The 27,040-nt window shown below is 34.6% G+C and overlaps 1 protein-coding gene across 1 annotated transcript in view; it reads right to left on the reverse strand.

Annotated features, from left to right (window-relative positions):
• Positions 1–1,746: 1,746 nt before the first annotated feature.
• The window catches only part of AP4E1 (adaptor related protein complex 4 subunit epsilon 1), an 89,099-nt gene continuing 63,805 nt past the window's right edge, over positions 1,747–27,040 (reverse strand). Inside the window, exons 17-21 of the mRNA XM_044665167.1 lie at positions 18,040–18,298; positions 8,895–9,464; positions 6,999–7,189; positions 3,793–3,950; positions 1,747–1,907 (exon numbers count right to left, since the gene is read on the reverse strand). Coding sequence (XP_044521102.1) covers positions 1,747–1,907; positions 3,793–3,950; positions 6,999–7,189; positions 8,895–9,464; positions 18,040–18,298 — 1,339 coding nt within the window. The remainder of the gene's footprint in view (positions 1,908–3,792; positions 3,951–6,998; positions 7,190–8,894; positions 9,465–18,039; positions 18,299–27,040) is intronic.

Raw genomic sequence — 27,040 nt, forward strand, 5'->3', positions numbered from 1 at the left:
AACATATCACTGCCCTCTTTCCCCATGCCCAGACATGCATGGAAGGGATATGGGTGGTCTCCCTCATCACAGCATGGACAGTTCATTATAGAGAAGATTCTTTTGTCCTTTAACACTTTACGGTAAGCAGGATTCTACTGTATGATTCGATAAAGAGGGCATAATAAAGTGTTACATTTAAAGAAAAAAGGAACTTAAAATGAATTAAGAGAAAATATTGTTTGTTGTTTGGAAGGCATACTCTAGAGCAGTGATGGCGAACCTTTTAAAGACCAAATGCCCAAACCGCAACCCTCATGCCACATGTGAGCCCTCCACCTTATCCTAGACAGAGGAAGAAGGAAGCGCTCCCATTGGGCTGCTGAGCAGAGGGGCATGGGATGAGAGAAATGTCTTCAGTTGAAGATGAAGAGAGGGAGGGGAGCATCACCTTCCAGAATGCATGCCATAAATTTAGCAACACAGCTCTAGAGCATACACAACTAATTAAATTTATCAGGTCTAAGAAAATTTTCATTAGCTATGATTAGGAGCTTTTGACTTAGGTGAGTGACCATATAAATGAAATAATAGCTAGCACTGCTATCTATGAGGTAAAATGTTATTAACCTGAAGAATCTTCAGTGAGCCATTTGAAAAATGAAATAACTTAAGGAAGTACTTAAGACTACAAAACACTCTCTCAGTTTTTAGCAGTAATTTACAAACTTATAATTTTGGTTTCATTCTTCAGTTTAACCTTAAGCTCCTCTTACAGGTAGAAGTTGCAGTTTTGATAATGACCTTAAAGAGGTTGCCAGCTACCTATGTGATAGTGAAGGGAAAAAGACCCCAACAGTTAGAAAATGTCATGTCTTACTGCAGTGCCTATACAAGTCACCTGTGCTATTCTTAGTTATATGTGTTCAAACTGTATCAAGCATGGATGCTTAGATTTTACATGGATTTAAAGATAAATTAGCTAAATTTCATGAGTAAATAATGCCAAGATCTTTGCCATAAATGAGATGTCTATAGACATATGTTTTTGTAGCATGCCCAATTAGGGATTTATTTCTATGTTTAAATGAATATTTTTAAAAATATAGTCTGCTAGTGATTAACTTTCAGATAAAAAAAAATAACCATGAGAAAGAGGTACATTTTATAGTCAACTCTCAGTCCTACATTTTTGTGAATTAAATGTAACCAAGTTAAGGTCAAGCTCTTGCCAATCAACATACTTCTGGACCTCTAACATCAATATCAGTTGGTGTGGGCTCAAAGAATGCAAATTAATTTTAATACTAGTCTAATAAAAATATAATTGGGAAAATTAATCAGACAATTCATTTCAAAACCAAATATTAATTATACTTGGGATTATCCATTTACTTCTCTTTCCTTTAGAGCAGATAACTGAGACTTAACCTTATCCACTAGTCCTAGAGTAAATGTGCTAACTAGAAAATTACTCATTACAAAATAAAAAATTTCAGTCTTTCTACTCTAGGTTATGTTAAATCATTAACAGTTTTAAAATACTAACGTAGTTAGGTCACTTTTGTGGAACACAAACACTATACAATCCTGAGCAAAGTGATAAAGGTACAGTTTCTTGGCGCTCTTTCTTATCTAAGAAGTCCTTTAGTAAACACAAAAGTCAAATTATTCTCCTTTCCATTAGATGTACCATAAGTGCATTTTACTTTGGTAAATAATTTTAACTATGTAAACCTTTAAAGTAGAAAACAAGCAAAGTTTTCATCAAGATTCCTCTAGCACCTTTTGACACTGATACAGTAAATAATCTGGAAGAGTGGAGCAAGAAGATCTGAACCACAGAGCTACTATTCCTGCGTAGGCCCGTAAGTGTAGCAAGCAAGGGATTGATGGAAGGAGCTGACAAGCCAATATTCCTTCATTTCCTAGGACAAAACAAAAATGATACATTCTCAATCTCAATCAATTCAGCAATATAATAATCCAAAATATATGATATGAAACAAAGTTCAAATATACCATTAAGGGTTCACTTGAATTCACATAAGCACCTTCTGCAATCCCAAACAACAGTTCTTTATTAAGCATCTCCCCTGGGAAGGAAACTTGGCTAACTGCCTAATGCTTTATTCATCAGACATTAAAACTCTAATTTTAATTTTTGAATGGATAATGACTTAAGATAAATGTCATTGTTGTAAAACAGAATCTGTACATGTGGTGGCTTAAATGTGACACCAATACTTTAAATTATTTTACTGCTAAGTAAGAAACCATGAATTCACTGATGTTATATTGCTTCCATTAATCAGATCTCAACTCTTCCAACACATGGTCAATGATCTATGAGATTTTGATATATATGACCCTCTATTATGAGATCTATGACCCTTTGATCAACATGGTAATAATCTTCTTGTATCATATTTTGCCACAATAATAAAAATTTGTCATTAGAATGTTCATTTCCACATTTACATCTATTTCTCTTATTCTGTTGATAAAAAAATTAGAAGTATATATAAAATAATAAAATGCTTAAAAATAGATTATGTAAATAACACAAAATTGATGTTTTTCTACAAATAAAGACAACAAAATAATTAGTAGCAAAATAAAAACAAAATGCTTACTAATAAAAGTAATAATTCTCTAGTTATTATTCTACAAGAAAATATTCAAAGTTTAGTGTAATAACATTCTTAATGTAATTTTTTTTAAAAGGTATTTGTGGGGGCAGCTGGGTAGGTCAGTGGATTGAGAGCCAAGCCTAGAGATGGGAGGTCCTAGGTTCAAATCTGGCCTCAGACACTTCCCAGCTGTGTGACTGTGGGCAAGTCACTTGACCCCCCGTTACCTACCCTTACCACTCTTCTGCCTTAGAACCAATACACAGTATTGACTCCAACACAGAAGGTAAGGGTTTAAAAAAATAAAATAAAAATAAAAAGGTATTTGTAAGTGTACCATGGGGACCTCCTGGCAGAAAGATGACCCAAGCAGCAAATTGAGACATATATTTTCAGACACAAGTAATATGGAAATTCATTTTTCTTGTCTATTCATTGTTGTAAACTTTTATTTTTCTTTTTTCTCACTGGGTAAAAGGAAAGTTCAGAGAGGAGAGCTAGGGATAGGATTGCACCCCCCCACCTCCAAAAAAGGGGAAATGTCTTTGAAACATTTTTTTAATAAAATTTTTAAATAATTTTTTTAATTTATAGAAGAGAATAAAAGGAAAGCCAGAAGAAACCACAGACAAGCAGGACAGCTTTGAAAACAACTCATATTTATCATATATTTAAAAAGAAAGGCAATTTTGTGTCCAGTGCCCTCTTTCTGTTTCCCTTTGTATATGAAAGTGCTCACTTTAGTTGCTCTATTTTTAAAATGGAAAAATAAAAACAAATGTAAATGGGGGCAATGACACATATGAGAATTAAATTATATTTCTAGGCACCAATCATATAACATTTTTCAAGTTCATAATTGCTAACAAATCAATATGCTTTTAAGACACTTCAAAACTGATTAAGTTATATATCTATTTCTTCTAAGATATGAACTGTAAAGCCATAAGAGTATGTCTCTGTTCACAAAAAGCTTACCAATTCTAAATAAATCAATAAATCAAAGAGCTCCAGCTAGCTAATAGTGATCTATGATGAATTATGGTAATATGTAAGCATCATGATGATATTCGTGTTAGGAACAGAATTATAGGCGCTTTTAGCATGTGGCATGAGAGTACAAAGGTTAAAGGAAAGGTATTATAAATGTAAGGTTGGTTTTAAAAATAATTCTACAAACCTATAATATCAACAATGTGCAGTCTTAGTTTCTGTTGCAGGCTCTTCAAGGCAAAAGGCAGATTAGCTTGAGAATCTGGCATCTTTACATTTTGCTTCACATCATTTCCAGAGGATAGCCAAAGTTTACCAAAGTCTTCGGTACAAATCTTCATTGGTCTGAAATTATTTTTTTTAAGTTAGTACATATTTTAAAAAATTAAATGATTCTAAACACAAAGACCTTTAAAACCTTTCAAATGTCACTGATAAAAGTAAAAATGAATATCTTAACAATCACTATAAAAGAAAGGCAATCTTGCTCCTATTAAATTAATAGTAAGAAGATATAATTTCAACTTTCAATTTGATGTAAAAAAATACTAGCATTAGGAAACATGCTATTCAACTCTAAATCCACAGTTCACATTCCCTGTTAATAAGTTCTCCTCAGTGAATTATTTTACCTGTTAATTCTATAATATTAATAAGTGATCAATGATTTCATTAATGCAGGAATCCCTTTAACAATGCATATAACAACCTTAGCAGACAGTCTTCCTAAGTTGCTGTAGCCAAGACAATTCATCATTTGTTTGTCAACTTTCAGATGCTAAACTTCTTTAAAATGAGTTAGGCCAGTGCCTTGAATAACAAACATAAAATCCACTTTCAGCTCCCTGCTGCAATCCTATCAAGCTTAAAAAGATTTGTCAATTTATATACCCCAATGACCACAAGTTTATTTGGGTTTCTCAATGAATAAAAGTGTGATTTTTAGACTACTTATGATTAATGCTGTATCTTTGAAATGTTTTCTTTCAAATGTACTTTGATTTTTGTACTGAAACACAACAATATATACATAGATATGGGGTCTACCAGGGATTAGGTCAAAAGCAAATGAGAACTTTAATAAGGTATGACCCTTTTCTACTAATGTTTGCTACTTTCTGATGTATCTTCATAGACAAAGACTAGAAGTTCCTTAAAGTCATTATCTTAACATTTTCTTTCCCTCACAGGCCTAACTCAGATAGGTACTCAAGAAGTATTACATACAAGCTTACCATAATATTTTAAGGATGGGGCAGGGGAGGGGGATCCAATGTGAAAACTGAGCACAACTCTAAGTGTGAGGTTTTTTAAGGGTCTTATTGTAATTTTTAAAATAGAATCCCTTATAAAATAAACCCACATAAATTATCAGCATTTCTAGGTATTACCAACAAAGTCCTGAAACAAGAGATTTCAAGAGAAATTCCATTTAAAATAACTCTAGACAATATAAAATACCTGGAGGTCTACTTGCCAAGTTAAATCCAGGAACTATATGAACACAATTACAAAACATTTTTCACACAAATAAAGCCTATCTCAACAACTGGAAAAGATGTCAATTGCTCGTGGGTAGGCCATGCCAATATTATAAAAATGACAATCCTACCAAAATTAATTTACTTATTCAGAGCCATACCAATAAAGCTACCAAAAAATTATTTTGTAGAGCCAAAAAAAATTCATCTGGAAGAACAAAAGGTCAAGGGAATTAATGAAAAAAAAAAGTGAAGGTACCAGATCTCAAACTGTACTATAAAGCAATGATCATCAAAACAATATGATACTGGGGCAGCTGGGTAGCTCAGTGGATTGAGAGTCAGGCCTAGAGACGGGAGGTCCTGGGTTCAAATATGACCTCAGACACTTCCCAGCTGTGTGACCCTGGGCAAGTCACTTCACCCCCATTGCCCACCCTTACCACTCAGTACAATACACAGTATTGACTTCAAGACGGAAGGTAAGGGTTTTAAAAAAAAACAACCAAAAAAAAAAATATGATACTGGCTAAGAAATAGAAGAGTGTCATTGAATAGATTAGGTACAGAATATACAGTTGTAAAAGATCATAGCAATACAGTTTTTGATAAACACAAAGATCCCAACTTTGAAGATAAGAACTCACTATTTGACAAAAATCGCTGAGAAAAGTGGAAAACAGTATGGTAGAAATGAGGTATAGACCAATATCTCACACCCTATACCAAGACAAGATAAATTAACTATATCATTTGGACATAAAGTGTGATACCATAAGTAAATTAAGGGAGTATGAAATAGTTTGTGTCAGATCTATGGATATGGGAAGAATTTATAACCAAACAAGAAATGAAAATATTATGAAATGTAAACTTTTAATTTTGATTATATAAATTAAAAAGGGTTTGTACAATGTGCCTTTCGGGTCACTGTTCATTTACTTAGGATGTCTGAAGGCAGAGAAGAAGGAAGCATCAAGGATTACATTTTTTAAAATAATACAATATTGAGAGTCAGGCCTAGAGACAGGAGGTCCTAGGTTCAAATCCGGCCTCAGACACTTCCCAGTTGTGTGACCCTGGGCAAGTCACTTGACCCCCATTGCCCACCCTTACCACTCTTCCATCCATGAGTCAATACACAGAAGTTAAAGATTTTAAAAAATAAAATAAAATAATACAATATTTTCCCCAATTACATGGAATAATAATTAACATACAGTTTCTGAAATGATATTCAGAAAGTCTTCTCCCCTCCCTCTCTTCCTTCACTACTCCCTGAGATGGTAAAACATTTGATACAGATTATATAGGTGTGGTCATCCAAAACATATTTTCAGATTGGTCATGTTATGAGAGAACACTAATATAAAACACAAACCCCAAAATAAAACCATACAAATAAAGTGAAAATAGAATGCCTTGATCTGCTTTCAGACTCCATTAGTTCTTTCACTGCAGGCAGATATCATTTTTTATCTTAAGTCCTTCAGTATTGTCTTGGATAATGCTAAAAGAAATGATGAGCGGGAATGATTTCAGAAAAACCTGGAAAGCTTACATGAACTGGCATAAAAGTAAAGTGAACAGAAGCAGAATATTGTACATAGTAATAGCAATAGAGAATAGTGAATTTGCTAGATATTATGTCTTCTCTATTTCCTTTATCACCTCCCACATTACCCACAGCAGTGTTCTGAATACAATGGATGTTCAATAAAAATTATTTTTTCTTACTGATGATAAAAAATTAAATATTCTTTAAAAAGAGATGTTACCATAAGAATTAGTTGGATCAAAATACATTTAACAAGATAAATAAATTATACATCAAGAAAAAAGAAACTTAAGAAATCTCATGTTTAACCAAATCCAGTTAAACTGTTATCCCAAATGGTGAGAAATCAATTACCTAATGAAATCCAATAGTGATATGGTTACTGAAAATTCTAGCTGAATATATGGATCCTCTTCCACCTGATATTTAACATAACCAGAAAGACCCTCCTCTGTAAAAGGTTTTTCCATCTGTATACAATGCTGGATGCTTGTGGTACTTTCTGCTTCTATTACAGGAAAAGAGAAGCCAGGATGCTCAAGAATCTGTAAAGCAATATAACACTGTCCTGAAAATCTCGAAAGAAAAAAAATTAACAGTAGAACTTAACATGGGATAATCACCATTTTCTTTTTTAAAAAATTAGAAATTGTCCCCTCTATAAGCAGAAAATAATTAAGAGCAAATAGAATGCAAATTAAATCCCATAATAAAAAAATGTTAATATTGGGGAATGGCTGAACAAATTGTAGTATCTGTTGATGATGGAATACTATTGTGCTCAAAGGAATAATGAACTGGAAGAATTCCAAGTGAACTAGAAAGACCTCCAGGAATGGATGCAGAGTGAAAGGAGCAGAGCCAGAAGAACATTGTACACAGAGACGGATACACTGTGGCACAATCGAATGTAATGGACGCCTGTACTAGCAGCAATGCAAGAATCCAGAGCAAGGCTGAGGGACTTATGAGAAAGAAAACTAGCCACATTCAGAGGAATAACTGTGGGAGGAGAAATACAGAAGAAAAACAACTGCTTGAACACATGGGCTGATGGGGCTATTATTGGGGATGTAGACACTAAACAATAACTCTAGTCCAACTATCAATAATATGGATTTAGGTCTTAATTAATGATACATATAAAACCCAGTGGAATTGTGCATCAGCTAAGGGAGGGTTAGGGGGGTTTGAGGGAGAGGGAAAGAACATGAAACATGTAACTATGGGAAAATATTCAAAACAATGAATGAATGAATAAAAAATGTTAATGCAACCAAAACTTTTGTAAAAGATTATCAAGTCTTAGCCAATGGCCTATTTATTCTAAGCAATATTCAAAATAAACCAAAAAACCCTAGCTCAACACCTCAATCATTCTAATATAACTTGTTCTATAAAATAATTCAAATCCTATTACAAATTCCAATTACTCTGTTGTAATAGAATGAATATTACTATCGATTACATTTGTAGTTTGCTAGAATCAAAGTATAAACAAAAATGACACCCAGTTATTTGGTGCAAGGAAATAAATAAGGAAATTAAAAGTGCCCTGCACACTACTAGGGAAAGAGATGGTATCATTCATACATTTATCTCTCAGTGAAGGAAATCAGCATTAAGTGGCTACTACTATGTGCCATGCACTTTGTTAAGGGCTTTACAAATATTATCTCATTTGATCCTCCTAACAACTTTGGGAGGTAGAGCTATTACTTTCTCCACTTTATAGTTGAGGAGACTGAAGCAACAGGAGTCAAATGACTTGTCTAGGTTCACACAATTAGTAAATATCTATGGCTACATGTGAACTCATGTCCTTCTTACTCCAGGCCCAGTGCTCTATTCACTATATCAACTAGCTTCCTCAGTCACTTTTCTCCCCAAATTTCTAGATTTTTAATGCATATTTTATTGTTTTAGTAAATATCTTGGGTGTATTGGGTGTATACCAGGTTTTTTCATAATGAAAAGGTAAGGATGTCTAAAAGTAATTATTAAAGAGATGCTACCAATTTAAAACTCATTTTAATACTTTCCCCAGTTAACCTCTTGATTAAGTCATTCATTTCTTTAATTGGGTTGTCTGGCCTAACATTTTCACCTTCTTTGAAATATGGGAATTATTTTTTTCTTTTTTGTAGTCAGAGTAAGTTTGTGAGCCAGTACTATGACTAAAAAGAAAAATACTAATAAGCAAAAAGCATCTCTTTAAAGATAGAAAAGATGCGCCATCAATTTTCTTACCTTGAAATTTTCTGTAGATGTAATTTCTAAATTCATACTCTTCAGTTGCAAATTGCTCTTGTTAGCAACCATCCAGACCAGCAATAAACAGTCATCTTTCCATATTTTGCAAGAAGATACTGTTATCATTTCATTGTTACAGAGTTCCACTAGATCTGAATGTACATGTTCATTTAGTTCTTCCAATAAGGAAGACATCAAAGCGATGTCAGTGACAAATGAGGAAGGAGTAGGATGAGGAGGGTGAAAAATATCCATGCTATTCTCTTCAAATAAAGAAGGTTGAGACAGGTTGCAAACTGAGAGATTCTCAACCAAATCTAATTCAGTGAGTGACTCAGATTTTAAACTTGATTCCAAAAATTCTGAACCAAGAGAACATTTCTTTAATCCTGTGTCTCCTTCGTCTTGAAAATTGTTCAAATGATTATTATCTCCATAAGGTGCATTTGACAAAGGACTGAAAGAAGAGCAGTTAATATTATGTGCACTAGTTACTTCTCTATTTTTGGTGTCGTTAACTTTCGATTTCCTTCTGAACTTGTGAGAAACAGTATCTGTTTTTCCCAGCTGCAGAAAAAAAGAAAGAAGAAACTATTCTAGTGATCATGAGTTTTGACATATCCTAACAAAATAATGACCTAAATTCTAGGCGGCAGGTTCCAATGAACAATTTCATTAGCCCGCTGGGATTCTGCACTGCAAAGCAGAAACTACAAAAATCATATTACAGAAAATTAATAAACCCAGAAATTTATTCTTGCTATTGCACAGCTTTGAACAATTTACTAAATTTCATTTTTGATTTTCAACTATTCAAAATTAGATGTGAGATCAGAAAGCCAACCTTAATCTAAACTTGAAGATTTCTTCAATTCAAAAATACTAGACTATAGAGCTAGGCACCCCACTTCCCTGCTACAAACTGAAGAGCTGGCTGAAATGAACTTTGTGAAGGATATCCTATGCATTTTTGTATAAGATATGACATTGCTTACATTTGGTTTACAAAACTCTAGTTGAAGACATGGCAAAAACCAGGCTACTGATGCAAATCAGTAGGTTGTAAAACATGAACAAAAATTCCCAGAATCCAAATAATGACAAAAAAGGAATCCAAAGGAACAACAGTGTGGAGAAGTTATTCTAATTATGATTAAAACACACATATTATCTTTGATTTTTTAAATATGACACAAGATAGATTAGAAATTAGCATAAAAATTGTGCCCAGAACAAACTGTGGTATATGCTGGTGATGGAATACTATTGTGCTAAAAGGAATAATAAACTGGAGGAGTTCCAGGTGACCTGGAGAGACCTCCAGGAACAGATGCAGAGCGAAAGGAGCAGAACCAGAAGAACATTGTACACAGAGACTGATATACTATGGTAAAATTGAATGTAATGGACCTCTGTACCAGCAGCAGTACAGTGACCCAGGACAATTCTGAGGGATTTATGGTAAAGACGCTACCCACATTCAGAGGAAGGACTGCAGGAGAGGAAACATATAAGAAAAACAACTGCTTGAACGCATGGGTCAGGGTGGACATGATTGAGGGTGTGGACTCGAAACTACCACACCAATGCAACTACCAACAATTTGGAAATTGGTCTTGATCAAGGACACATGACAAAACTAGTGGAAATGTGCACTGGCCATGGTGGGGGGATTGTGGGGGGTGAAGGGGAAAGGAGGAGCATGAATCATGTAACCATGTTAAAAATGAATATTAATAAATGTTTGAAAAAAAAATTGTGCCCAGATAGAATCAATGATAATACTGAGATTTGAACAAAATATAACTAATGTAAATGAAGAATCTAACATTTAAAAGACTGAATGTGTGTATGCCAATGATCTAAGACAATTCTGAAGGTCTTGTGATGAAAAATGCTGTCTCCAGAGAAAGGACTGATGGAGCCTGAATGCAAATCAGATGCATTCTTTTTAAACTTCTTAGGTTTGGGAGAGAAAAATCTGTGTTTTCTTTCACATGGCTAATGTGGAAATGTTTTACAAGACTGCAAATGTACAATCTATATAAAATTGTTTGCCTTCTCAAGGGGGGGTAGGAAAGAGGGAAGGAGCTTATAACTGAAAAAAAAATTTTTTTAATGACTATAAAAAATTGTTATTCCATGTAATTAGAGAAAAATATATTTTAAATTTCCCCAAAAAGTATGTATGCGTGCATGCACACATTTACAGACAAAACCGTATGTACATAATTAGGCAATATGATGAAACAATAAAAAAGGGACTTGGACTTTGAGATTAAGAAAAGATATAAATTTGAAACTTGGCTAAGACAAATGACCTGTGAAAAGTCACTTAATTTCTGGAGTATTCTCATCTATAAAATGGAAATAATACATGAACTACATAGATTACAGGGTTATTGTTAGCACTTTAAAAACCTTAAAATATTATATGTAAATATAAACTATCTATATGCAGCATTGATAGAACTCATGACCCGACCCACCTGGCCCATGCTCAGAGCATACCAATGGAGATTTCTCATTACCTCTAGGATCTTGATCCTTCAATCATTCTCTCCCTAGTACTTAATTTTTTTTAATTTGATTTTTTTTCAGTTCTGAATTCTCTCCTTTCTACCTTCCTCCTCAACTTGAGTAAAGTGAGAAAAACAAAACTTGTTCCTTGGCACTATCCTATCCTCATTCTCCTCCTATCTATCTGACCATATGTTCTGTTTCCTTTGTTGGATCACTGGTCAGGGCACACCCAGCAAATCATGGATATCCTCCAGGGCTGTGTCTCTTCTATACTATTTCACTTGGTGAACTCATCAGTTTCCATGGATTTGATGCTGATGATTCTCATATGTATCCTAACCTCCTCTCTGCTAACTTCCAGACTTATATCTCCAATTGCCTATTGCCTATTAGACATCTCAAATTGAAAGGACATCTTAAACTCAATATGTCCAAAACTGATCTCATTTATCTTTCTCCTCCAAACCTCTCCCCATCTGCATTTCCCTATTAGTGCTATCAAGGTCTCCCAGTCACGCAGACTTGAAAGAGATGTTGTCCTCTCACCACACCCCCCCACCCCCATATCCAGTCTGTTGTCAAGTCTAACAATTTGACTTTTGTACTAGCTCTCCCATATGTCTCCTTCTTTCCTCTGACATTGCTACTATATTGGCCCAAGCCCTAATTATCTCAGACATAGACGATTACAACAACCTATTAATTGGTCTCCCTACCTGAAGTTTTTCTCCACTCTAGCCAGTTCCTCCACTCAGCTGTAAAAGTGATTTTTCTGAAACACAAGTCTAACTCTATTATACACACTGCCCACCATCTCCAATTCAATAGACTCTGATGGCTCCCCTATCAACTCCAGAATCAAATATAAAATCTTGCTTGTCATTAAAAGTCCTTCATAGGGGGCAGTTAGGTGGCTCAGTGGATTGAGAGCCATGCCTAGAAACGGGAGGTCCTAGGTTCAAATCTGACCCTGGACACTTTCTAGCTGTGTGACCCTGGGCAAGTCACTTGACCCCCATTGCCTAGCCCTTACCACTCTTCTGCCTTAGAACCGGTACACAGCATTGACTCCAAGATGGAAGGTAAGGGTTTAAAAAAAAACAAAGCCCTACCTTCTGTCTTAGACTAAATACTAAGTATTGGTTCCAAGGCAGAAGAGCAGTAAAGGCTAGGCAATTAGAGTTAAATGACTTGCCTAGGATCATACAGCTAGGAAGTGTCTGGGGCCAGATCTGAGCCCAGGACCTCATCTCAAGGCCTGGCTCTCTAACCACTGAGCCACCTCACTGTCCCAGGTCTCCCCTTAAAAAAGTATTCCCCTCATCCTTCTACCCCACCAAATTATAGTTTTCTCCTCTTTACCACAAAATTTCTTAAAGAATGATTTTTATATCCAGAGACTCCATTTCCCCCACCTATTATAATTCTCAAACCATGGGCAATCTGGGTTCTATCTCTATCACTTGCTACACTGAAAATACTTTATCACAGGTCTCTAATAATCATAAATGCCAAATCCAATTGTTCCATTTACCAATGTTAATCAAAATTTTCTCCATGACACTTGCCCATCCTTTAGTTTCCATGACACTCAATTTCTTCTGATTTTCTAGCTACCTTCTCTAGTCATTTTTTGTCTCCTTAAATGATCCCTGACTTTTTAATATTTTAAAGTTCTCTAAGGGTATTTCCTCAGGCCTCTTCTCTGCTTACTCTCAGCAATCTTATTCACTCCACTGGCTTCAACTATTACTTTTAGGTGGATAACTGACTCCTAAATTTTTATTTCTTTTTTTAAAATTAAGTTTATTTATTTAGTTAGTTTAGGGTTTTTTCCTATGGTTACATGATTCATGTTCTTTCCCTCCCTTCCTCCCACTGCCCTCCTGTAGCCAACGTGCAATTTCACTGGGTTTTATGTGTCATTGATCAAGACCTATTTCCATAGTATTAATGCTAAATTTTTATTTCTAAGTCTAAACTTCCTTTTGAGTTCCAAAACTACATTTTCAGCTATCAATCGGATATCTTCATCTCTCTCTCTCTAAACACACATACATCCTATTTACAGCTAAAATTCAACAAGTCTAAGACAGAATTTACCTTTGTTCCAAAACTTGTTCCTTCTCCTGACTTTCCTATTTCTGTAAACAATTAAGACCATTTACTGGTTATCCATATTCAAAACCTAGGTGTTATCTTTAATTCTCCTTTTGCTTATTAACCGTATCCAATCAGTTGTCAGGTTCTATTGTTTCTACATCCATACTCTCTCTCACATATGTTCCCTCCTGTCTATACCCACTGCTACCATCATTGTACAGGCCTAGTCATAATTTGCCTAGACCTTTTTTAATGATACTTTATTTTTTAATTAATTTATTTATTTAGAATATTTTCCATGGTTACATGATTCATGATCTTTCCTCCCCTCTTCCCTCCCTGCTCCCAGAGCTGACAAGCAATTCCACTGGGTTATACATGTATCATTGTTCAAAATCTATTTCTGCATTATTCATATTTGCAATAGAGTGATCTTTTAATGCCAAAACCCCAATCATATCCCCATTGAGCCACATGATCAATCATGTTTTTCTTCTGCATTTCTGCTCCCACAGTTCTATTTCTGGATGTGGATAGCTTTCTTTCTCATAAATTCCTCTGGATTAGACTGATACACTATGGCACAACCAAACATAATAAACTTCTCTACTAGCAGCAAGGCAAGGATCCAGGACAATTCTGAGGGACTTATCAGAAAGAACACTATCCACATCCAGAGAAAGAACTGTGAGAGTAGAAACACAGAAGAAAAACATTTGCTTGATCACATGGTTTGATGGAGATATGACTGGGGATATAGACTCTAAACAATCATTCTATTATTATAAATATTAATAATATGGAAATAGGTCTTGATCAATGATACATGTAAAACCCAGTGAAATTGATCTTTGGCTACAGGAGGGGGGAGGGAGGAGGCAAGTGAAATAACATGAATCATGTAACCATGGGAAAATATTGTAAATTAATTTAATTAATTAATTAATTTTAAAAAGTAAGTTCCTCTGGATTGCCCTGGTTCGTTGCATTACTGCAAGTAGAAAAGTCTATTACATTCAATTGTACCACAGTGTATATCAGTCTCTGTGTACAATGTTCTCCTGGTTCTGCTCCTTTCACTCTGGAGGTCTTTCCAGTTCAAATTTTCTTTTCCAGTTCAAAATTCCTCCAGTTTTTTTATTCCTTTCAATACAATAGTATTCAATCACCATCAGACAATTTGGTCAGCCATTCCCCAAGGTAGACACCCCCTCATTTTCCAATTTTTTTTGCCACTATAAAAAGTGTAGCTATATATATCTTTGTACAAACATTTTTCCTTATTATCTCTTTGGGGTACAAATCTAGCAGCGGTATGGCTGGATCAAAGGGCATTGCCTAGACTTTTATAATCAATTCCTATAGATGTTCTCACTCTGCTCTGTTCCTTTCTAGAATATACTTCAAAATGCTGTCATCTTAACCTTTCTTATGCAAAGGTATTCATGTGACTCCTTTACATAAAAACCTTCAATGGCTACATAATAAAATTTTATCTTGCCTAAATGATAAAAAATCCAAAAGACCTTCCATATTCTGGTATCACCTACCTTTCCAACTCTTCGTCAAACTACCCACTCCAAACACTCTAAACTTCAACTAAACTGGACTGATTCTACCACATACCTATGCTGTACTTTCCTAACTCTGTGCTTTTGCTTACTCTAATTTCTATATCTAGCCTGTGCTCTCTTCCTACCCCATCTCTGCCTTTTGAAATCATGCCTAGTCTTTGAAACTTAAACTAGAATGACATCACTTTCATAAATTCTTCCCTAAGTAGTCTTATTAGAAATGATCTTTCCCTATCTGGAGCTCATAAAGCACTCTGCTTGTATTCTCATACATCTACATTTTATTCTGTATTATAATTATTTGTGGATGTGCTATATGCCCCTACTACATTATAAATTCCAAGGTCAGGACTACACTTTATTTTTCTTTTACTCCCTTGTAGCATCAAATACAATGCTCTAAAATTTAAATATTTGGTGAATTCCTTGACTTCTATCTAGGAATGCTGGAGTAATGGAATAAATGGGTAAGGTAACAAGTTTAACTGTAATCTTTTTAGAAATAATACTTTTTGTGCCCATACCAATTGCATCATTGAGTCTAAATCCGCAAGAAAATCTTGGCAGTCTGTTATACAACAAACAAATGAGGGCTGGCCAGAGACGGGAGGTCCTAGGTTCAAATCTGGCCTCAGACACTTCCTAGCTGTGTGACCCTGGGCAAGTCACTTAACCCCCACTGCCTACTCCTTACCTGCCTTCTGCCTTGGAACCAATACACACTATTGATTCTAAGTCAGAATGTAAGGGTTTAAAAAAAAAAAAAAGAGCTTGAGTGAATCTATACATTAAACTGCAATTCACACTCCTGGGGATCTGGTCAACATATTTGGTGTAACTGACAGATGCTTGGACCAACAGAACTAAATGAGAAGTCTCTGGGACTATATGATTTATACTTATATGACAAAATGAGATGATATTTGTAAAGCGCTTAGCACAATCCCCAGCACAAAGCAGGAGCTTAACAAATGCTTGTTCCCTTCCCTTGCCCTATTACAACCCGCCCTATCTAGATGGGTGTTACTTGAAGAGCATTGGGGAAAAAATCTTTCTCACCAAAAATAACTCATCAATGGCCTAACTTAGTGTTTGAAATTTCCACAATTAGTCACTCCTCCTTTGTGTTAAAGCACTGAAAGTAGTTGTTATGTTGCAGATGTTATATGGAATAGCATTATCATCTATTAATACTTTAGTTTGAAACAAGTTTGTAAAATCCCTAGCAGTGAGGAAGGCCCTAAGGATGCAATACTGGCAACTTTTTTTTTAAAGAAGGGGCAGATGAAGGGAAAAAAAAGTTGGCACTGTAAGTTACTGTCTGGTCCCTAACAGGACACTCAGCTCACTACAGGGTACTATGTATCTCAGGAGGGGACATCATGTGGATAACAGCACTGCAGAAGGTGGCTCACAGAAAGGAAAATACCAGAAGGGGAATGGTGGGAAAACTAATAAAAAGTTTGTTTAGATTAAAATTCTTCTTGAAGCAGGCCCTCCACTTCATCACCTAGACATTCCAACACATTTTTTAAGTGGTATAGAAAAAAAAATTATTGAACTAAGTAGGGAAGTGTCAGTGGGAAGCACCAATTCAAGTAATATCAAACAAGCGTTTATTAAGCACCTACTATGTGCCAAACACTGTGCAATTCTCTATTCAGACTAGAAATAAACCTAGAAAATCAAAGATTTCTTCCTTTCACAGTCACAGGGAACATGTTATACTGTTATAAATATGGAAAGCACTGGGCTAAAAAGGAGTAGTAATCAAGTCTATAGACAAAAGGTCCTGGTTTCAAATCTGACCTTAGATACTTCCTAGCTGTGTGACCCTGGGCAAGTCGCTTAACTTCAATTGCCTATCCCTTAAAAAACTCTTCTGCCTTGGAACTGATATTCAGTATTGTTTCTATGACAGAAAGTAAGGGTTAAAAAAAAAAGAAAGGAATAGTAATAATAACATTGTCAATTCACATAGATGTTGTACTTTTTTAAATTTACAAAGTGTTCTCTCAAAATAATCTTGTGAAGTATTTAGTGCAAATATTATTACCACTCCTATTTATAGATCAGAAACTGAGGCTCAGAAAAGTTCAAGTATCTTGCCAATATGTCATCTTATATCTAATAAGCAACAGAATTGTGCTTCAAACCAAGGGCTCAGGACTCTGAATCCATTTTTTCATCTACCTCCAAGTACCTTGACTGACTGTTGACATTTAATTAAATTATACAGTCCTGCTTTTTGAGAGTTCTTTGTTTTCTTAAGACAGTACTTGAGTAAATCCTTACTTTTACTGTAAATACTTTTATCAGTTGATAAGATTATATGATGTGGTGTCTAGACTTTACTCTCAAAGTACTACACAGCTACCATGTTCAGCCATGATTCATTTGTTAGCATAGGTTTAGGGTGAACGTATGCAAAAGTCTTGTGAAAATGTCTCTAGCTGAATGGTAAGCAATGCCAGGCTCTCATAAAAACCCCTATTTTGCTTTCTTTGCAGACAACAGTCAATGATCTTGTAGTTTTAAGCAAATTGATTAGAAGCTCAATGAGGCAAGACTGCAGGCTTTCAGTTCCTAACAAGAGGCAAAAATATGGCCTAACCTTTTGCTGAACCTGGTTACTCCTTTCTACTATTACAAACATCTCCTTTCTTCTTTCTGGTCACAGAGGGTCCTCAAATTCTATTTCTTCTCTTCAGAGTCTTCTCCAATAGCGAGTCTCCTATTCTTCTACTGTTCCTCACATTGCCTAATGTCCAATTTTATTCCAACTTTACTATACCTCTCATCCCTTAGCGTCAATTTCTATTTCAATGTCCCAAATGACATGTCAGTATTTGTGTCTCTCCATGATTGTTCTACAACAGAATATGTTTCTGTCCAAAGCTCAGATAATATTGATATATAGAGAAATATGACAGACTACTTACCAAACTGACTGCACTTTCTGATCCCAGCCCAACAAATAATGTTGAAGCCAGACGCTGTTTTTCTACCTCTTCCTCTGAATGATGAAGGGCCTGGGATTGCTCCTTCTTTATCATCATCTGATCCACATTCTCCATTAATGTACTGTCCTGAGGAACAGGTTGAAGCTCAGGGTTGTTTCCAGCTTTGTTTTCCTTTTTAGGAAGATAGCCTTCTTTTCCCCACAATTTTTTCACACCTTCCAGCTTCAGGCTATTTGTCCTAAGGAAATTGGTAATGAACCAAGTCAATTAGGACCAAAGAATTACTTTCCTAAGATGTTCTTCCAAAAGTAACTCTGTTCTAACATTTTTCTTGAAGTAGCTTAGCACTAACAACACAAAGCATAAGTGATGCCACATAGCTGGAATAAGACACAGGATTCTAGACATCATGACTGTGTGTATACTCTCATTTTAATGCATAGATATATTCCTAGAGGTTTCAGAAATAAGATGTCACCACTGACATTTCAGAAGTATTTCATTTTACTTCTAAATAAATCTACAGCAGACAATGGATTCAGTCTCAATTTATCATATTAATGATATCTAAACCAACACTTGAGAAACAGTGCATGGCAGGAAAAAAATGATGGCACTGGGGTCAAGAAGATATGGGCTTGAATCTTGCCTCTGACATATATCTGTGTAACTATAGACAAATCACTCAAACCTGGTATGCCAAGAATTCTAAGGCTATAAGTTATAAATGATGACTGACCATTAATTAAGAAAGTTTCCACACTAGGAGTCCCCTATACCAGTGATGGGCAAACTACAGTCCCTGGGCCAGATGCAGCCCCTGAAATGTTCTACTGGGCCAAGCAACATTATTCCTAATCTGATGAATACAATGAGTAGGATACAATACAATGAAACTTCGAAAGAGTTGCCTTAGAAACAGACTGACAGATGAGCATTTCCTTTCCTTTGGCCCCCTCTTTAAAGTTTGCCCATCACTGCCCTATACCAATGAAAGCATAGAACTAGGTCAAAACCCAAACCACCTCATATGAATAAAGGAATCCTTTAGAGAAACAAAAAATCTTTACTAAATGTGCTGCTTATTTGAAAGTTTAGTTTTAGTTCACAGTTTTCTTAATATGAACTAAATGTATTATTAACTACTATATATGCATTTTGAATGGAAGGGCTAAGGATCAATTTTAAAATAAACATAATTTTAAAATAAAAAATTTTAAATAAGCTATTAAGAAAAGGATACTCAGAAAGGAAGAATAATAGTAGTTCTTCAGGAAATCTTGGATACATTTCTTTCCCAGAAAGAAAAGTGATAAAGCAGCAGTGAAAATATTGTTACTCTTTTTCTGCTTCCTATCCCCAGTCTAGCAAAAGTAACCAAGTTACCAAGTTCTAACTCTACACACTCTATGGTAAAGCTAAGTTCAGGAACAGAACTTGGTATTGTCCCTACTTAGCACCCGTAGGACAAAAATAATAGAATAAGTGAATGTAGACATTGCAGTTTGTTGGTTGGCATTATAACAATATTCTTCCAGTCTTGGTAAAGGTACATCACTTTGGGCTATGATGATCATCCTCAATACCTAATACATAGTAGGTATATAGTAAATACTTACTGATTAATTGATTATAATGTTTCCGATATTAGTGGCTGATTCTTCCTCACTTACAGCTTTAAAAAATAAGGAAAGCATATAGAATTGGTGGGCCATATATGCTCCACATAAATATTTTACTATGAGCTTCTAGTTCACACACATAGAGTTAAATAGACCAGAAGCAGGGGATCTCAGAGCGACCAAGCTTAGTCCAAGAGTCTATTATGCGCCATAAAAAGAGTATAAGGAAGCCAAAACCAAATTTGGCTAGATTTAACTGCTTAATCCAAAGGATATAGAATATATCTAGTCATTCCCCAATTGGACATCCCCTCGATTTCCAGTTCTTTGCCACCACAAAGAGAGCTGCTACAAATATTTTGGAACACATAGTTTCTTTTCCTTTCCCTTGATCTCCTTGGGAAACAGACCCAGCAAAGGTACTGGTAGGTCTCAGGATAGCCACAGTTTTATAACTCTCTAGGCATAATTCCAAATTCTTCTCCAAAATGGTTCGATCGATTCCACCATCAGTGTATTAGTTTCCCCACTTTTCTACATCCCCTCCAACATTTGTCATTTTGCCCTTTTGTTATTTTAGCCAGTCTGATGGGGTACAAGATGATACCTCAAAATTACTGGTGGATCCTGAAAAAGAAGTGTTGGAATAGGAATGCAGATGAAAACATATGATTAATCACTTGTTTACTTGGGTATATATTTTGGGGTTTGGTTTTAGAAGACTTACAAAAATTATTAATATGTATAACAAAGTTCATTTGGACAAACAAAAGAACAAGAATATCAAGGGAAATAATGAAAAAAATGTGAAGGATAGGGGCCTAGCAGTACCAGATCTTAAACTGTACTATAAAGCAGTGGTCATCAAAACAATATGGTGGGCAGCTGGGTAGCTCAGTGGATTGAGAGTCAGGCCTAGAGACAGGAGGTCCTAGGTTCAAATCCGGCCTCAGACACTTCCCAGCTATGTGACCCTGGGCAAGTCACTTGACCCCCATTGCCCACCCTTACCATTCTTCCACCAAGGAGCCAATACACAGAAGTTAAGGGTTAAAAAAAACAACAATATGGTACTGGCAAAGAGACAAAAGGGAGGATCAGTGGAATAGACTTGGGATAAATGACCTCCCAAGATAGTGTACGATAAACCCAAAGATCTCAGCTTTTGGGACAAAACCCTACTATTTGATAAAAAACTGCTGGGAAAATTGGAAAATAGTATGGGAGAGATTAGGTTTAGATCAACATCACACCCTACACCAAGATAAATTCAGAATGGGTAGTATAAAGAAGGAAACTATAAGTAAATTAGGTGAACATAGAATAGTATACCTGTCAGATCTATGGGAAAGGAAAAATTTTAAAACTAAGTAAGAATTAGAAAAAATTTTAAAATTTAAAATAAATATTTTGATTATATTAAATCAAAAAGTTTTTGTACAAACAAAAACAATGCAACCAAAATCAGAAGAGAAACAACAAACTGGAAAAAAATCTTTATAACAAAAAACTCTGACAGAGGTCTAATTACTCAACTTTATAAGGAGCTAAATCAATTGTGTAAAAAATCAAGCCATTCCCCAACTGATAAATGGGCAAGGGACATGAATAGGCAATTTTCAGATAAAAAAATTAAAACTATCAATAAGCATATGAAAAAGTGTTCTAAATCTCTTATAATTAGAGAAATGCAAATCAAAATAACTCTGAGGTACCACCTCACACCCAGCAAATTGGCTAATATGACAGCAAAGGAAAGTAATAAATGTTGGAGGGGATGTGGCAAAATTGGGACATTAATGCATTGCTGGTGGACTTGTGAATTGATCCAACATTTCTGGATGGCAATTTGGAACTATGCTCAAAGGGCTATATAAAAGACTGCCTGCCCTTTGATCTAGCCATACTACTGTTGGGTTTATACTCCAAAGAGATAATAAAGAAAAAGACTTGTACAAAAATATTTATAGCCACACTCTTTGTGGTGGCAAAAAATTGGAAAATAAGGGGATGCCCTTCGATTGGGGAATGGCTGAACAAATTGTGGTATCTGTTGGTAATGGAATACTATTGTACTAAAAGGAATAATGAACTGGAGGAATTCCATGTGAACTGGAATGACCTCAAGGTATTGATGCAAAGTGAAAGGAGCAGAACCAGGAGAACACTGTACACAGAGACGGATACACTGTGGCACAACTGAATGTAATGGACTTCTGTACTAGCAGCAATGCAATGATCTAGGACAATTCTGAGGGACTTATGAGAAAGAACGCTATCCACATCCAGAGAAAAAACTGTGGGAGTAGAAACACAGAAGAAAATCAACTACTTGATCACATGGGTCAAGGGGATATGATTGGGGATGTAGATTCTAAATGATCACCCTAATGCAAATATTAATAATATGGAACTGAGTCTTGATCAATGACATGTAAAACCCAGTGGAACTGCTCATTGGCTATGGGAGGCGTGTGGGAGGAGGGGAGGGAAAGAATAATTAAACTTAAAAAAATTAATAACATGGAAATATGTTTTGAGTGATAATACATGTATAACCCAGATTGAATTGTTTGCCAGCTCCAGGAGGGAGAGAGAAGAAGGAAGAGAAACAATATGGATCATATAAATTTAGAAAACTTCTGTGAAAATTTATTACATGTAATTTGTAATAAATACTTTTTTAAAAAATGAAAACAAACAAACAAAAAGATTGTTGGTAGAACTGTAAACTAATCCAACCATTTTGGAGAACAATTTGGAATTACTTCTAGAAAGTTATCAAACTGATTTGGAGATGCCCATCAGTTAGGAAATGGCTAAACAAATTGTGGCATATGACCTGTGATGGAATAAGACAAGATGAACGGATTAATTTTTTTTAAACTTGGAAAGAGCTACATGAGAGAATTAAAAGTAAAATGAGTAGAACTAAGAAAGTGTTATATACAGCTATAGATTTATTATTTGAAAAATAACTTGTAAATATTCACTTCCAGACAATAAAGAAAAATAGAAACACAAAAGATATAATCTATTTTTTCTGGATGATGTCTTCAATGCTGTGGGGAGGGGAGAGAAGGGCTAAAAATAAATAAATATTTAAAAAAAAAAAAAAGAGAGGCATTACTAAAAAGAGGTAATCCAAATGTATTTTAAAAGTCTGATTTATAAACTTATCACTTTATTAAAAAGGATTAAGATGAAAACTGTTGAATTTATTTATCACTGCATCACAATTATACTATTTCTGATAAGTGAAGATGGTAGTTGTTGGCTACATTCATTTTTAGTAGTGTATCACAGGTCTCTGGAATACTGACTGGTTCCACTTAGCATGATATCACCTACATGTCTAATATTCTGCTTAGATTTTTAAAAGTTCAAGCAATAACAAAAGAACTAATAAAGTTTTTTTTTCTTAAGACTGTCAAAATGGGAAAAATACCTAAAAAGCAAACCAATAACTATTTTTATGTATTTATTTTTTAAAGTCCATACCTTTCACCTTAGAACCAATATTGATTCTAAGGCAGAAGAGTGGTAAGGGCTAGGCAATGGGGGTTAAGTGACTTGCCTAGGGTCACACAGCTAGGAAGTGTCTGAATCCAAATTTGAACCCAGGACCTCCCAGTCAGTCTGGGCCTGACTCTCAATCCACTGAGCCACCTAGCTGCCCCCTCAATAACTATTTTTTAAAAGCTTTTTCTCTTGCAGATTTCACCTATAGATATATTATCAGTATTATCTATCTCCTTCATCTATCTTGTATAAATCCCAGAAAAAAGATGTACATATTCAACTACTGACAAGTAGGGTGGCAGAGTAGGGCACTGAACCAGCCAGAAGACTGGTGTTTGAACTCCTTTATATGTCACTTAACCTCTGCATGTCTCAGTTTCCTGACCTATGAGTATAAAGCTCAGACAGGCCACATATCTATTATCTTCCTAACTTAAATTTGGAAAGACTTATTTGTAGGCCAATGCAGAGTGATTTTTTTTTTGCCACAACAATTTAAAACTACTTACTAAGTCACAGAATAACTGTCATCTTTGTCAGCAGAAAGAGCACCCATACTATCCAAATCATGAGGCTCCAAGTACTAACTAAGTGAGCAAAATAAAAATAACATTTTGAATTACCTATTTCACAGGTTGCAGGGAAAAAGAACTCTGTATACTTTTAAGTGTTAATGTAAGTATGAAGTAATTTTAACTGATTATCTCCCAGGCTGATTGTGTAAAGTATTATATAAAGGTGGATTGTTTGTTGTTACTATTGTTATTACTACTGCTACTCCTCTTCCTCTTTCTCTTTGATCTTCTCCCTTTGGGCAAAATTCCAGAAGTGAAGCTAAACATTATCCTACAAACTTGGTTATCATCATTGTCTACTGGAACCAAAAGGAAGAGGGAAAGAGATAAATAAGCAATGTTTGTTTCTCTAAGGTTAATTCAACTAGGCCAAAAGCCAGATAAGAGTCCTTCACCTCTCTTATTGAATACTCAGAAAAAACATAGGAGCTGAAACCCTGAATAATGCAAAATAAGAAATATCTAAAATCCAAACTCAAGAACACAAATCACTAAAATACTTGATGCTAGAAACAGTTTGACAGATATGAGTGTTAGACCAGCAACTTATATCACATACCATAATAGGATCCAAACAGATCTGTGATCTTAATATAAAAATTTATATCAGAAAAAAATGTTTAGAGAACAAAAGGAAGAAGCATTTGCAGTTAAAAGAAAAAAGTTCAAATTACACAAGGGATAGAAATGATTACAAAAGATAAAATATAGCTTTGATTACATAAAAGTTTATAAAATTCTGCACAAAAATCAATGAAGCTAAAATGGAGAATTGGGGAAAATCTCTACATCAAATATCTTTTTAAAAAGTCTAATATCTGAAGTATATAAAGAACTGACACAAATGTATATGTATATGGAATTAACAAATGCTAAAGGTCAATCCTCTATAAATGGTCCAAGGATATAAATAGTTTTCGGAAGAAAAGCAAATAATAACCATAAGGAAAAAAACGCTCCCAGTTCCTATCCTTAGCTAAATGGAATGAAAGTTCCTTGAAGATTAAGGGCTGTTCAGTTTTTATCTTTTTTACTTCCAATGCCTAAAATAGTGCTATATATAGTAAAAGTGTAATAAGAAATAAGTCGCTAATCATGAAAAATGAAAACTTAACTTTGAGATTTTGTTTCATATCTATTGAGTTGAAAAAAATTATAAAAGACAAGGTTGGTAGGGTTGTAGGAAAACAGTACATTAATAAACTGCTGGTAGAACTGGTAGGACCAATCCAACCATTCCTCAAAACAATTTGGAATTACTACCCAAAAGTGACTGAAGTGCTTCAATTTGGCCATCTGATTTAATAATTTCACTACTGGACATAAAAGAAGTTAAAAGACAGAAAGATTCCATATATATCAAAATATTCTTAGAATCACTATTTCAAGTACTATCCCTCTATCCTCTCAAAAAATGTCAACAAAATAAACACAGATGGGAAATAGGTGAACTAACCATGTCTATAAATATAAAAGAATATTAGAAATGGCAAATGCAGAGAATGACAAATATAAAGAAAAACATGAGAAGACTTGTATAAAACAACATAGAGCAAAGAATGCAGAACCAAAAAAAGTACTCAATATTTACAAAAAGAAAAATTATAATACTAAAAAAACTCTCATAAATTTCAATTATCATGTTCACTGAGTACAAAGAAGAAAGTACACCTCCTTCCTCTCAGTATAGAGATGAAAAACGGCAGTATTTCAAATACTGTTGTTTTATTAATCAGTTTTGTTTAATTCTTCTTCTTTAAGAGGGAGAATTCACCATGCATAGGACAGTTAATTTTGGCAAATATGATGTAAGAAAATAACTAAATAAAAGTTATAAAGAAAACATTTAAAAGAAAAAAGGAAACTAAGAAGGAAGAAAGAAGCTTCTCTGTGAAATTATCCTGTATGTCCCACCTCCTAAATATGGTACATGAACTTTCTTAAGCTACCATTCCCATAAAGAGTAAAGGTGTACTAGTAGCTTTTATAAAAATATTTCAAGGTATTCAGTCTCAAATCCAGCCCTACATCATCCAAATCTGTTTTGTGGAACTAAGTTAATTCATATTTAGGAATGGTGGGTTGCCATCCATTTTTTCCCTCTCCTCTCTGCTTCTTGGTATGTTAGCCCTCTCTACAATTACCACTCACATTCTTGACTCATTCTTCCAGACCAAATCTTCGCCCTCTAGCCTAGTTGAATTGGAAAGACTTAGAAAAGGAATTGGTAGTAGTAGTAGAGAAGAAAAAACTATACACAACTGGAATTTCTGCTGTTGTATTCAGTGCATCATACTTCCATGTTATTTTTCTATTTTTTAATAATTATCTCAATCAAAGAATATCTATAAGAGTTAAGAACTTCTGAATCACAATAATTTTTAAACAAATATATATGGTTTATACTTCCAAAAAAGCACTTACCTACAGAGTGGTAACCTTAGAAAAGGGGTTTCATAATTTGAGGTCAGTGAATTTGTTGTTGTTATTTTTATACTTTGATAAATGTATTTTAATATAATGGGTTTCCTTTATAATCCTATATATTTTACCATTTAAAAATATTATTCTAAAAAGGGATCTAAAAGTTCATTTGGAGTTCACTAGACTGTCAAAGGGGTCTAAAACATGGAGAAAAGTTTAAATATCCCTGCCCTGGAAAGTTATACTCATGTTAATGATGGAATCATTGCTTAAAGCACTGAGAAGAGCTTTTAGAGCAAATTTACAAATCACACAAGAAAATAATTTTCATTACTTTACAATCACATTTTGTTTTTAAGCTAAAACAGTACTTCCCAGTAATCACCCACCTTATTCATCAGGCTGCAATCAGAATGACATTAGGTTATCTCTAAAAATCAAATTCTAACACTTTCTCCTATCCATCCCCACAAACTTATACTCACTTGCAACAGAAATTCAGCATAATACAGTAGGAAGATAATGGTTGTGAATATCAGAAAATTTGGGTTAGTTGTGTAATCATGACCAAGTCACAATCTTTATCTAATCCTTAAATTAGGGATAATGCTATTTGCACTGATTACTTCATAGGTTACTATGAGGAAAGCACTTTATAAGACTTAAAATGCTATAAAAATGTGAATTATCAGTATCATTATTCAAAAAGGAATATGCCAAAGGCTCAAGGCAACTAGGAAAAAAAGACTGAAAATATTTTAAACACTGACATCATTTGAATAAGTGTATAGATTTGCATCGTAATTGTTTTGAAGGCCACCTAAGTTACTTGTCAAT

The sequence above is a fragment of the Gracilinanus agilis genome, chromosome 2 (assembly GCF_016433145.1).
Source record: "Gracilinanus agilis isolate LMUSP501 chromosome 2, AgileGrace, whole genome shotgun sequence".
Classification (NCBI taxonomy): Eukaryota; Metazoa; Chordata; class Mammalia; order Didelphimorphia; family Didelphidae; genus Gracilinanus; species Gracilinanus agilis.